Source organism: Salmo salar, unplaced genomic scaffold (genome assembly GCF_905237065.1).
Source record: "Salmo salar unplaced genomic scaffold, Ssal_v3.1, whole genome shotgun sequence".
In the NCBI taxonomy this organism is placed as follows: Eukaryota; Metazoa; Chordata; class Actinopteri; order Salmoniformes; family Salmonidae; genus Salmo; species Salmo salar.
The window spans coordinates 560,031-574,299 of NW_025547958.1; the positions used below are offsets into that span (position 1 = coordinate 560,031).

Sequence of the window (14,269 nt, forward strand, 5' to 3'; positions counted from 1 at the left end):
GTTCTTGGTCTCACAGTACCAAAACATGTCTGTTGTCAGTCCTTCTTTATCACACACAAACACAAAGTTCCCACTGTCTCCCAATATTCTAGTGTCATGTCTAAACACATTGTCTAAGCTTCTGTAACTATTAGGGTGGAATACTTTAGTCATTACTCTTAATGTCATTCAGATTCTCTTATCAGTACTTTAAATATATAAATTCCCTTATCACTCACCTTTAAACATATAAATACCCTTATCACTCACCTTTAAACATATAAATACCCTTATCACTCACCTTTAAATATATACATTCCCTTATCACTCACCTTTAAACATATAAATACCCTTATAAAAAATACAGTCAATTACAGGGTTATTAAGGTGTTTTTACATGTTCCAATGAAACAAGAAGAGCATTCACATGAAAGGCTTGTGAGTGCCAGTCTTTTCCTCATGCACCAGATCAATAGACAAACAACAGTAGCATACCTTAAAGGGGCAATCAGCAGTTGATACATCCATTTTTGCACTTGTAAATGAATATGTAACCATTGATTGTTGAAGAATATAACTTATAAATGCCTCATGATCTTTGTTCAACTGTCACACTCCATGAGAACCCCAAATATAAACTTATTTTACTACAAACATGGTCAATGGAAACAAATACTGTATAGCCTCATAAGATGGTTATAACTATAATGTTGATATCATGGATGGTCAGTCCTGTATAGCCTCATAAGATGGTTCTAACTATAATGTTGATATCATGGATGGTCAGTCCTGTATAGCCTCATAACATGGTAATAACAATAATGTTGATATCATTGATGGTCAGTCCTGTATAGCCTCATAACATGGTTATAACAGTTCAACACCATTAAAATAGAAACATTTCAATAAATGGTTTTATCAGTCTTGTTCACAGGAAACTGAGGGGAGGAGCCTCACAACAATGGCTGGAACGGAAACCATGGAAACCACATGTTTAATGTATTTGATACCATTCCACTGATTCCTCTTCAGCCATTACCACGAGCCCCTCCTCCCTAATTAAGGTGCCACCAGCCTCCTGTGGTCCTGTTGATATACCTGTGATTATCAGGTACTGGACATAAGAGGGTCTGTAACAGATTCTAACAGGAGACCTTAGTCCATCGTTCCATTCAATTCAACACTATCAATTCCTGAGGGGGATTAGAAAGACATTGTTTATGGGGAACACATATATAGAATAACCAGGAAATGGATATAAACCCATAATACAAACATGGGTAGTAAAACTTCAAAAAGTAAAGAACTAACTACTGGAAGTGGATTATAGAGTAGTGACCAACACGTTGATCAGAGGACTCTGTCTCACCAAGATACATATCACTCAGTTATATACTCAGAAACTCAGCTTTGTTAGGAGGGATAGGTCTCTATAGAAAGTTACTGTCTCTCTATAGTAACTCAGCTCTATAGTTATAGTCTCTCTATAGTAACTCAGCTCTATAGTTATAGTCTCTCTATAGTAACTCAGCTCTATAGTTATAGTCTCTCTATAGTAACTCAGCTCTATAGTTATAGTCTCTCTATAGTAACTCAGCTCTATAGTTATAGTCTCTCTATAGTAACTCAGCTCTATAGTTATAGTCTCTCTACAGTAACTCAGCTCTATAGTTATAGTCTCTCTATAGTAACTCAGCTCTATAGTTATAGTCTCTCTATAGTAACTCAGCTCTATAGTTATAGTCTCTCTATAGTAACTCAGCTCTATAGTTATAGTCTCTCTATAGTAACTCAGCTCTATAGTTATAGTCTCTCTATAGTAACTCAGCTCTATAGTTACTGTCTCTCTATAGTAACTCAGCTCTATAGTTATAGTCTCTCTATAGTAACTCAGCTCTATAGTTATAGTCTCTCTATAGTTATAGTCTCTCTATAGTTATAGTCTCCCTATAGTAACTCAGCTCTATAGTTATAGTCTCTCTATAGTAACTCAGCTCTATAGTTATAGTCTCTCTATAGTAACTCAGCTCTATAGTTATAGTCTCTCTATAGTAACTCAGCTCTATAGTTATAGTCTCTCTATAGTAACTCAGCTCTATAGTTATAGTCTCTCTATAGTAACTCAGCTCTATAGTTATAGTCTCTCTATAGTAACTCAGCTCTATAGTTATAGTCTCTCTATAGTAACTCAGCTCTATAGTTATAGTCTCTCTATAGTAACTCAGCTCTATAGTTATAGTCTCTCTATAGTAACTCAGCTCTATAGTTATAGTCTCTCTATAGTAACTCAGCTCTATAGTTATAGTCTCTCTATAGTAACTCAGCTCTATAGTTATAGTCTCTCTATAGTAACCCTATAGCACATAGTTAAATTCTGTAGTAACTCTTCCTCCCCTCTCCAGCTCATCCAGATCATCCTTCTGTGGTCCAGGACCCAGTAAAGGCTTCATCTCCATCTCCTTCTCTGGACCAGACTTCCTCCCTGAAGGTATTGTCTCTCTATAGTTAAATTCTGTAGTATCTCTTCCTCCCCTCTCCAGATCATACAGATCTTCCTTCTGTGGTCCAGCAGCCAGTAAAGGCTTCATCTCAGGAGCAGACTTCCTCCCTGGACCAGGACCAGACTTCCTCCCTGGTAAAGACTCCATCTCCATCCCTTCAATCCTCTCAGACTCTATTAAAGACAGAGAGAGAGACAGATAGAGATAATAAACTGACCAGACAGAGAGAGAGACAGATAGAGATAATAAACTGACCAGACAGAGAGAGAGAGACAGATAGAGATAATAAACTGACCAGACAGAGAGAGAGACAGATAGAGATAATAAACTGACCAGACAGAGAGAGAGACAGATAGAGATAATAAACTGACCAGACAGAGAGAGAGACAGATAGAGATAATAAACTGACCAGACAGAGAGAGAGACAGATAGAGATAATAAACTGACCAGACAGAGAGAGAGACAGATAGAGATAATAAACTGACCAGACAGAGAGAGAGACAGATAGAGATAATAAACTGACCAGACAGAGAGAGAGACAGATAGAGATAATAAACTGACCAGACAGAGAGACAGATAGAGATAATAAACTGACCAGACAGAGAGACAGATAGAGATAATAAACTGACCAGACAGAGAGAGAGACAGATAGAGATAATAAACTGACCAGACAGAGAGAGAGACAGATAGAGATAATAAACTGACCAGACAGAGAGAGAGACAGATAGAGATAATAAACTGACCAGAGAGAGAGAGAGACAGATAGAGATAATAAACTGACCAGACAGAGAGAGACAGATAGAGATAATAAACTGACCAGACAGAGAGAGAGACAGATAGAGATAATAAACTGACCAGACAGAGAGAGAGAGACAGATAGAGATAATAAACTGACCAGACAGAGAGAGAGACAGATAGAGATAATACACTGACCAGACAGAGAGAGAGAGAAGGATAGAGATAATAAACTGACCAGACAGAGAGAGAGACAGATAGAGATAATAAACTGACCAGACAGAGAGAGAGACAGATAGAGATAATAAACTGACCAGACAGAGAGAGAGACAGATAGAGATAATAAACTGACCAGACAGAGAGAGAGACAGATAGAGATAATAAACTGACCAGACAGAGAGAGAGACAGATAGAGATAATAAACTGACCAGACAGAGAGAGACAGATAGAGATAATAAACTGACCAGACAGAGAGAGAGACAGATAGAGATAATAAACTGACCAGACGAGAGAGACAGATAGAGATAATAAACTGACCAGACAGAGAGAGAGACAGATAGAGATAATAAACTGACCAGACAGAGAGAGACAGATAGAGATAATAAACTGACCAGACAGAGAGAGAGACAGATAGAGATAATAAACTGACCAGACAGAGAGAGAGACAGATAGAGATAATAAACTGACCAGACAGAGAGAGAGACAGATAGAGATAATAAACTGACCAGACAGAGAGAGAGACAGATAGAGATAATAAACTGACCAGACAGAGAGAGAGACAGATAGAGATAATAAACTGACCAGACAGAGAGAGAGACAGATAGAGATAATAAACTGACCAGACAGAGAGAGAGACAGATAGAGATAATAAACTGACCAGACAGAGAGAGAGACAGATAGAGATAATAAACTGACCAGACAGAGAGAGAGACAGATAGAGATAATAAACTGACCAGACAGAGAGAGAGACAGATAGAGATAATAAACTGACCAGACAGAGAGAGAGACAGATAGAGATAATAAACTGACCAGACAGAGAGAGAGACAGATAGAGATAATAAACTGACCAGACAGAGAGAGACAGATAGAGATAATAAACTGACCAGACAGAGAGAGAGACAGATAGAGATAATAAACTGACCAGACAGAGAGAGAGACAGATAGAGATAATAAACTGACCAGACAGAGAGAGAGACAGATAGAGATAATAAACTGACCAGACAGAGAGAGAGACAGATAGAGATAATAAACTGACCAGACAGAGAGAGAGAGACAGATAGAGATAATAAACTGACCAGACAGAGAGAGAGACAGATAGAGATAATAAACTGACCAGACAGAGAGAGACAGACTAGAGATAATAAACTGACCAGACAGAGAGAGAGACAGATAGAGATAATAAACTGACCAGACAGAGAGAGAGAGATAGAGATAATAAACTGACCAGACAGAGAGAGAGACAGATAGAGATAATAAACTGACCAGACAGAGAGAGAGACAGATAGAGATAATAAACTGACCAGACAGAGAGAGAGAGACAGATAGAGATAATAAACTGACCAGACAGAGAGAGAGACAGATAGAGATAATAAACTGACCAGACAGAGAGAGACAGATAGAGATAATAAACTGACCAGACAGAGAGAGAGACAGATAGAGATAATAAACTGACCAGACAGAGAGAGAGACAGATAGAGATAATAAACTGACCAGACAGAGAGAGAGACAGATAGAGATAATAAACTGACCAGACAGAGAGAGAGACAGATAGAGATAATAAACTGACCAGACAGAGAGAGAGACAGATAGAGATAATAAACTGACCAGACAGAGAGAGAGACAGATAGAGATAATAAACTGACCAGACAGAGAGAGAGACAGATAGAGATAATAAACTGACCAGACAGAGAGAGAGACAGATAGAGATAATAAACTGACCAGACAGAGAGAGAGACAGATAGAGATAATAAACTGACCAGACAGAGAGAGAGACAGATAGAGATAATAAACTGACCAGACAGAGAGAGAGACAGATAGAGATAATAAACTGACCAGACAGAGAGAGAGACAGATAGAGATAATAAACTGACCAGACAGAGAGAGAGACAGATAGAGATAATAAACTGACCAGACAGAGAGAGAGACAGATAGAGATAATAAACTGACCAGACAGAGAGAGAGACAGATAGAGATAATAAACTGACCAGACAGAGAGAGAGACAGATAGAGATAATAAACTGACCAGACAGAGAGAGACGTAGAGATAATAAACTGACCAGACAGAGAGAGAGACAGATAGAGATAATAAACTGACCAGACAGAGAGAGAGACAGATAGAGATAATAAACTGACCAGACAGAGAGAGAGACAGATAGAGATAATAAACTGACCAGACAGAGAGAGAGACAGATAGAGATAATAAACTGACCAGACAGAGAGAGAGACAGATAGAGATAATAAACTGACCAGACAGAGAGAGAGACAGATAGAGATAATAAACTGACCAGACAGAGAGAGAGACAGATAGAGATAATAAACTGACCAGACAGAGAGAGAGACAGATAGAGATAATAAACTGACCAGACAGAGAGAGAGACAGATAGAGATAATAAACTGACCAGACAGAGAGAGAGAGACAGAGAGAGAGACAGATAGAGATAATAAACTGACCAGACAGAGAGAGAGACAGATAGAGATAATAAACTGACCAGACAGAGAGAGAGACAGATAGAGATAATAAACTGACCAGACAGAGAGAGAGAGACAGATAGAGATAATAAACTGACCAGACAGAGAGAGAGACAGATAGAGATAATAAACTGACCAGACAGAGAGAGAGACAGATAGAGATAATAAACTGACCAGACAGAGAGAGACAGATAGAGATAATAAACTGACCAGACAGAGAGAGAGACAGATAGAGATAATAAACTGACCAGACAGAGAGAGAGACAGATAGAGATAATAAACTGACCAGACAGAGAGAGAGACAGATAGAGATAATAAACTGACCAGACAGAGAGAGAGACAGATAGAGATAATAAACTGACCAGACAGAGAGAGAGACAGATAGAGATAATAAACTGACCAGACAGAGAGAGAGACAGATAGAGATAATAAACTGACCAGACAGAGAGAGAGACAGATAGAGATAATAAACTGACCAGACAGAGAGAGAGACAGATAGAGATAATAAACTGACCAGACAGAGAGAGAGACAGATAGAGATAATAAACTGACCAGACAGAAGAGAGACAGATAGAGATAATAAACTGACCAGACAGAGAGAGAGACAGATAGAGATAATAAACTGACCAGACAGAGAGAGAGACAGATAGAGATAATAAACTGACCAGACAGAGAGAGAGACAGATAGAGATAATAAACTGACCAGACAGAGAGAGAGACAGATAGAGATAATAAACTGACCAGACAGAGAGAGAGACAGATAGAGATAATAAACTGACCAGACAGAGAGAGAGACAGATAGAGATAATAAACTGACCAGACAGAGAGAGACAGAAGAGATAATAAACTGACCAGACAGAGAGAGAGACAGATAGAGATAATAAACTGACCAGACAGAGAGAGAGACAGATAGAGATAATAAACTGACCAGACAGAGAGAGAGACAGATAGAGATAATAAACTGACCAGACAGAGAGAGAGACAGATAGAGATAATAAACTGACCAGACAGAGAGAGAGACAGATAGAGATAATAAACTGACCAGACAGAGAGAGAGACAGATAGAGATAATAAACTGACCAGACAGAGAGAGACAGATAGAGATAATAAACTGACCAGACAGAGAGAGAGACAGATAGAGATAATAAACTGACCAGACAGAGAGAGAGACAGATAGAGATAATAAACTGACCAGACAGAGAGAGAGACAGATAGAGATAATAAACTGACCAGACAGAGAGAGAGACAGATAGAGATAATAAACTGACCAGACAGAGAGAGAGACAGATAGAGATAATAAACTGACCAGACAGAGAGAGAGACAGATAGAGATAATAAACTGACCAGACAGAGAGAGAGACAGATAGAGATAATAAACTGACCAGACAGAGAGAGAGACAGATAGAGATAATAAACTGACCAGACAGAGAGAGAGACAGATAGAGATAATAAACTGACCAGACAGAGAGAGAGACAGATAGAGATAATAAACTGACCAGACAGAGAGAGAGACAGATAGAGATAATAAACTGACCAGACAGAGAGAGAGACAGATAGAGATAATAAACTGACCAGACAGAGAGAGAGACAGATAGAGATAATAAACTGACCAGACAGAGAGAGAGACAGATAGAGATAATAAACTGACCAGACAGAGAGAGAGACAGATAGAGATAATAAACTGACCAGACAGAGAGAGAGACAGATAGAGATAATAAACTGACCAGACAGAGAGAGAGACAGATAGAGATAATAAACTGACCAGACAGAGAGAGAGACAGATAGAGATAATAAACTGACCAGACAGAGAGAGAGACAGATAGAGATAATAAACTGACCAGACAGAGAGAGAGACAGATAGAGATAATAAACTGACCAGACAGAGAGAGAGACAGATAGAGATAATAAACTGACCAGACAGAGAGAGAGACAGATAGAGATAATAAACTGACCAGACAAGAGAGAGAGACAGATAGAGATAATAAACTGACCAGACAGAGAGAGAGACAGATAGAGATAATAAACTGACCAGACAGAGAGAGAGACAGATAGAGATAATAAACTGACCAGACAGAGAGAGAGACAGATAGAGATAATAAACTGACCAGACAGAGAGAGAGACAGATAGAGATAATAAACTGACCAGACAGAGAGAGAGACAGATAGAGATAATAAACTGACCAGACAGAGAGAGAGACAGATAGAGATAATAAACTGACCAGACAGAGAGAGAGACAGATAGAGATAATAAACTGACCAGACAGAGAGAGAGACAGATAGAGATAATAAACTGACCAGACAGAGAGAGAGACAGATAGAGATAATAAACTGACCAGACAGAGAGAGAGACAGATAGAGATAATAAACTGACCAGACAGAGAGAGAGACAGATAGAGATAATAAACTGACCAGACAGAGAGAGAGACAGATAGAGATAATAAACTGACCAGACAGAGAGAGAGACAGATAGAGATAATAAACTGACCAGACAGAGAGAGAGACAGATAGAGATAATAAACTGACCAGACAGAGAGAGAGACAGATAGAGATAATAAACTGACCAGACAGAGAGAGAGACAGATAGAGATAATAAACTGACCAGACAGAGAGAGAGACAGATAGAGATAATAAACTGACCAGACAGAGAGAGAGCAGATAGAGATAATAAACTGACCAGACAGAGAGAGAGACAGATAGAGATAATAAACTGACCAGACAGAGAGAGAGACAGATAGAGATAATAAACTGACCAGACAGAGAGAGAGACAGATAGAGATAATAAACTGACCAGACAGAGAGAGAGACAGATAGAGATAATAAACTGACCAGACAGAGAGAGAGACAGATAGAGATAATAAACTGACCAGACAGAGAGAGAGACAGATAGAGATAATAAACTGACCAGACAGAGAGAGAGACAGATAGAGATAATAAACTGACCAGACAGAGAGAGAGACAGATAGAGATAATAAACTGACCAGACAGAGAGAGAGACAGATAGAGATAATAAACTGACCAGACAGAGAGAGAGACAGATAGAGATAATAAACTGACCAGACAGAGAGAGAGACAGATAGAGATAATAAACTGACCAGACAGAGAGAGAGACAGATAGAGATAATAAACTGACCAGACAGAGAGAGAGACAGATAGAGATAATAAACTGACCAGACAGAGAGAGAGACAGATAGAGATAATAAACTGACCAGACGAGAGAGAGAGACAGATAGAGATAATAAACTGACCAGACAGAGAGAGAGACAGATAGAGATAATAAACTGACCAGACAGAGAGAGAGACAGATAGAGATAATAAACTGACCAGACAGAGAGAGAGACAGATAGAGATAATAAACTGACCAGACAGAGAGAGAGACAGATAGAGATAATAAACTGACCAGACAGAGAGAGAGACAGATAGAGATAATAAACTGACCAGACAGAGAGAGAGACAGATAGAGATAATAAACTGACCAGACAGAGAGAGAGACAGATAGAGATAATAAACTGACCAGACAGAGAGAGAGACAGATAGAGATAATAAACTGACCAGACAGAGAGAGAGACAGATAGAGATAATAAACTGACCAGACAGAGAGAGAGACAGATAGAGATAATAAACTGACCAGACAGAGAGAGAGACAGATAGAGATAATAAACTGACCAGACAGAGAGAGAGACAGATAGAGATAATAAACTGACCAGACAGAGAGAGAGACAGATAGAGATAATAAACTGACCAGACAGAGAGAGAGACAGATAGAGATAATAAACTGACCAGACAGAGAGAGAGACAGATAGAGATAATAAACTGACCAGACAGAGAGAGAGACAGATAGAGATAATAAACTGACCAGACAGAGAGAGAGACAGATAGAGATAATAAACTGACCAGACAGAGAGAGAGACAGATAGAGATAATAAACTGACCAGACAGAGAGAGAGACAGATAGAGATAATAAACTGACCAGACAGAGAGAGAGACAGATAGAGATAATAAACTGACCAGACAGAGAGAGAGACAGATAGAGATAATAAACTGACCAGACAGAGAGAGAGACAGATAGAGATAATAAACTGACCAGACAGAGAGAGAGACAGATAGAGATAATAAACTGACCAGACAGAGAGAGAGACAGATAGAGATAATAAACTGACCAGACAGAGAGAGAGACAGATAGAGATAATAAACTGACCAGACAGAGAGAGAGACAGATAGAGATAATAAACTGACCAGACAGAGAGAGAGACAGATAGAGATAATAAACTGACCAGACAGAGAGAGAGACAGATAGAGATAATAAACTGACCAGACAGAGAGAGAGACAGATAGAGATAATAAACTGACCAGACAGAGAGAGAGACAGATAGAGATAATAAACTGACCAGACAGAGAGAGAGACAGATAGAGATAATAAACTGACCAGACAGAGAGAGAGACAGATAGAGATAATAAACTGACCAGACAGAGAGAGAGACAGATAGAGATAATAAACTGACCAGACAGAGAGAGAGACAGATAGAGATAATAAACTGACCAGACAGAGAGAGAGACAGATAGAGATAATAAACTGACCAGACAGAGAGAGAGACAGATAGAGATAATAAACTGACCAGACAGAGAGAGAGACAGATAGAGATAATAAACTGACCAGACAGAGAGAGAGACAGATAGAGATAATAAACTGACCAGACAGAGAGAGAGACAGATAGAGATAATAAACTGACCAGACAGAGAGAGAGACAGATAGAGATAATAAACTGACCAGACAGAGAGAGAGACAGATAGAGATAATAAACTGACCAGACAGAGAGAGAGACAGATAGAGATAATAAACTGACCAGACAGAGAGAGAGACAGATAGAGATAATAAACTGACCAGACAGAGAGAGAGACAGATAGAGATAATAAACTGACCAGACAGAGAGAGAGACAGATAGAGATAATAAACTGACCAGACAGAGAGAGAGACAGATAGAGATAATAAACTGACCAGACAGAGAGAGAGACAGATAGAGATAATAAACTGACCAGACAGAGAGAGAGACAGATAGAGATAATAAACTGACCAGACAGAGAGAGAGACAGATAGAGATAATAAACTGACCAGACAAGAGAGAGACAGATAGAGATAATAAACTGACCAGACAGAGAGAGAGACAGATAGAGATAATAAACTGACCAGACAGAGAGAGAGACAGATAGAGATAATAAACTGACCAGACAAGAGAGACAGATAGAGATAATAAACTGACCAGACAGAGAGAGAGACAGATAGAGATAATAAACTGACCAGACAGAGAGAGAGACAGATAGAGATAATAAACTGACCAGACAGAGAGAGAGACAGATAGAGATAATAAACTGACCAGACAGAGAGAGAGACAGATAGAGATAATAAACTGACCAGACAGAGAGAGAGACAGATAGAGATAATAAACTGACCAGACAGAGAGAGAGACAGATAGAGATAATAAACTGACCAGACAGAGAGAGAGACAGATAGAGATAATAAACTGACCAGACAGAGAGAGACAAGAGATAATAAACTGACCAGACAGAGAGAGAGACAGATAGAGATAATAAACTGACCAGACAGAGAGAGAGACAGATAGAGATAATAAACTGACCAGACAGAGAGAGAGACAGATAGAGATAATAAACTGACCAGACAGAGAGAGAGACAGATAGAGATAATAAACTGACCAGACAGAGAGAGAGACAGATAGAGATAATAAACTGACCAGACAGAGAGAGAGACAGATAGAGATAATAAACTGACCAGACAGAGAGAGAGACAGATAGAGATAATAAACTGACCAGACAGAGAGAGACGATAGAGATAATAAACTGACCAGACAGAGAGACAGAAGAGATAATAAACTGACCAGACAGAGAGAGAGACAGATAGAGATAATAAACTGACCAGACAGAGAGAGAGACAGATAGAGATAATAAACTGACCAGACAGAGAGAGAGACAGATAGAGATAATAAACTGACCAGACAGAGAGAGAGACAGATAGAGATAATAAACTGACCAGACAGAGAGAGAGACAGATAGAGATAATAAACTGACCAGACAGAGAGAGAGACAGATAGAGATAATAAACTGACCAGACAAGAGAGACAGATAGAGATAATAAACTGACCAGACAGAGAGACTAGAGATAATAAACTGACCAGACAGGAGAGAGACAGATAGAGATAATAAACTGACCAGACAGAGAGAGAGACAGATAGAGATAATAAACTGACCAGACAGAGAGAGAGACAGATAGAGATAATAAACTGACCAGACAGAGAGAGAGACAGATAGAGATAATAAACTGACCAGACAGAGAGAGAGACAGATAGAGATAATAAACTGACCAGACAGAGAGAGAGACAGATAGAGATAATAAACTGACCAGACAGAGAGAGAGACAGATAGAGATAATAAACTGACCAGACAGAGAGAGAGACAGATAGAGATAATAAACTGACCAGACAGAGAGAGAGACAGATAGAGATAATAAACTGACCAGACAGAGAGAGAGACAGATAGAGATAATAAACTGACCAGACAGAGAGAGAGACAGATAGAGATAATAAACTGACCAGACAGAGAGAGAGACAGATAGAGATAATAAACTGACCAGACAGAGAGAGAGACAGATAGAGATAATAAACTGACCAGACAGAGAGAGAGACAGATAGAGATAATAAACTGACCAGACAGAGAGAGAGACAGATAGAGATAATAAACTGACCAGACAGAGAGAGAGACAGATAGAGATAATAAACTGACCAGACAGAGAGAGAGACAGATAGAGATAATAAACTGACCAGACAGAGAGAGAGACAGATAGAGATAATAAACTGACCAGACAGAGAGAGAGACAGATAGAGATAATAAACTGACCAGACAGAGAGAGAGAGACAGATAGAGATAATAAACTGACCAGACAGAGAGAGAGACAGATAGAGATAATAAACTGACCAGACAGAGAGAGAGACAGATAGAGATAATAAACTGACCAGACAGAGAGAGAGACAGATAGAGATAATAAACTGACCAGACAGAGAGAGAGACAGATAGAGATAATAAACTGACCAGACAGAGAGAGAGACAGATAGAGATAATAAACTGACCAGACAGAGAGAGAGAGACAGATAGAGATAATAAACTGACCAGACAGAGAGAGAGACAGATAGAGATAATAAACTGACCAGACAGAGAGAGAGACAGATAGAGATAATAAACTGACCAGACAGAGAGAGAGACAGATAGAGATAATAAACTGACCAGACAGAGAGAGAGACAGATAGAGATAATAAACTGACCAGACAGAGAGAGACAGATAGAGATAATAAACTGACCAGACAGAGAGAGAGACAGATAGAGATAATAAACTGACCAGACAGAGAGAGAGACAGATAGAGATAATAAACTGACCAGACAGAGAGAGAGACAGATAGAGATAATAAACTGACCAGACAGAGAGAGAGACAGATAGAGATAATAAACTGACCAGACAGAGAGAGAGACAGATAGAGATAATAAACTGACCAGACAGAGAGAGAGACAGATAGAGATAATAAACTGACCAGACGAGAGAGAGACAGATAGAGATAATAAACTGACCAGACAGAGAGAGAGACAGATAGAGATAATAAACTGACCAGACAGAGAGAGAGACAGATAGAGATAATAAACTGACCAGACGAGAGAGAGAGACAGATAGAGATAATAAACTGACCAGACGAGAGAGAGAGACAGATAGAGATAATAAACTGACCAGACAGAGAGAGAGACGATAGAGATAATAAACTGACCAGACAGAGAGAGAGACAGATAGAGATAATAAACTGACCAGACAGAGAGAGAGACAGATAGAGATAATAAACTGACCAGACAGAGAGAGAGACAGATAGAGATAATAAACTGACCAGACAGAGAGAGAGACAGATAGAGATAATAAACTGACCAGACAGAGAGAGAGACAGATAGAGATAATAAACTGACCAGACAGAGAGAGAGACAGATAGAGATAATAAACTGACCAGACAGAGAGAGAGACAGATAGAGATAATAAACTGACCAGACAGAGAGAGAGACAGATAGAGATAATAAACTGACCAGACGAGAGAGAGAGACAGATAGAGATAATAAACTGACCAGACAGAGAGAGAGACGAGATAGAGATAATAAACTGACCAGACAGAGAGAGAGACAGATAGAGATAATAAACTGACCAGACAGAGAGAGAGACAGATAGAGATAATAAACTGACCAGACAGAGAGAGAGACAGATAGAGATAATAAACTGACCAGACAGAGAGAGAGACAGATAGAGATAATAAACTGACCAGACAGAGAGAGAG

General features: G+C 39.0%; 1 protein-coding gene across 1 annotated transcript in view; it reads right to left on the reverse strand.

The window, feature by feature from the left end:
- Positions 1-2,191: 2,191 nt before the first annotated feature.
- The window catches only part of LOC123732527 (uncharacterized), a 55,738-nt gene continuing 43,660 nt past the window's right edge, over positions 2,192-14,269 (reverse strand). The window contains exon 11 of the mRNA XM_045711746.1: positions 2,192-2,653. Within this exon, the coding sequence (XP_045567702.1) occupies positions 2,334-2,653 (320 nt within the window). The 3' untranslated portion in view covers positions 2,192-2,333. The remainder of the gene's footprint in view (positions 2,654-14,269) is intronic.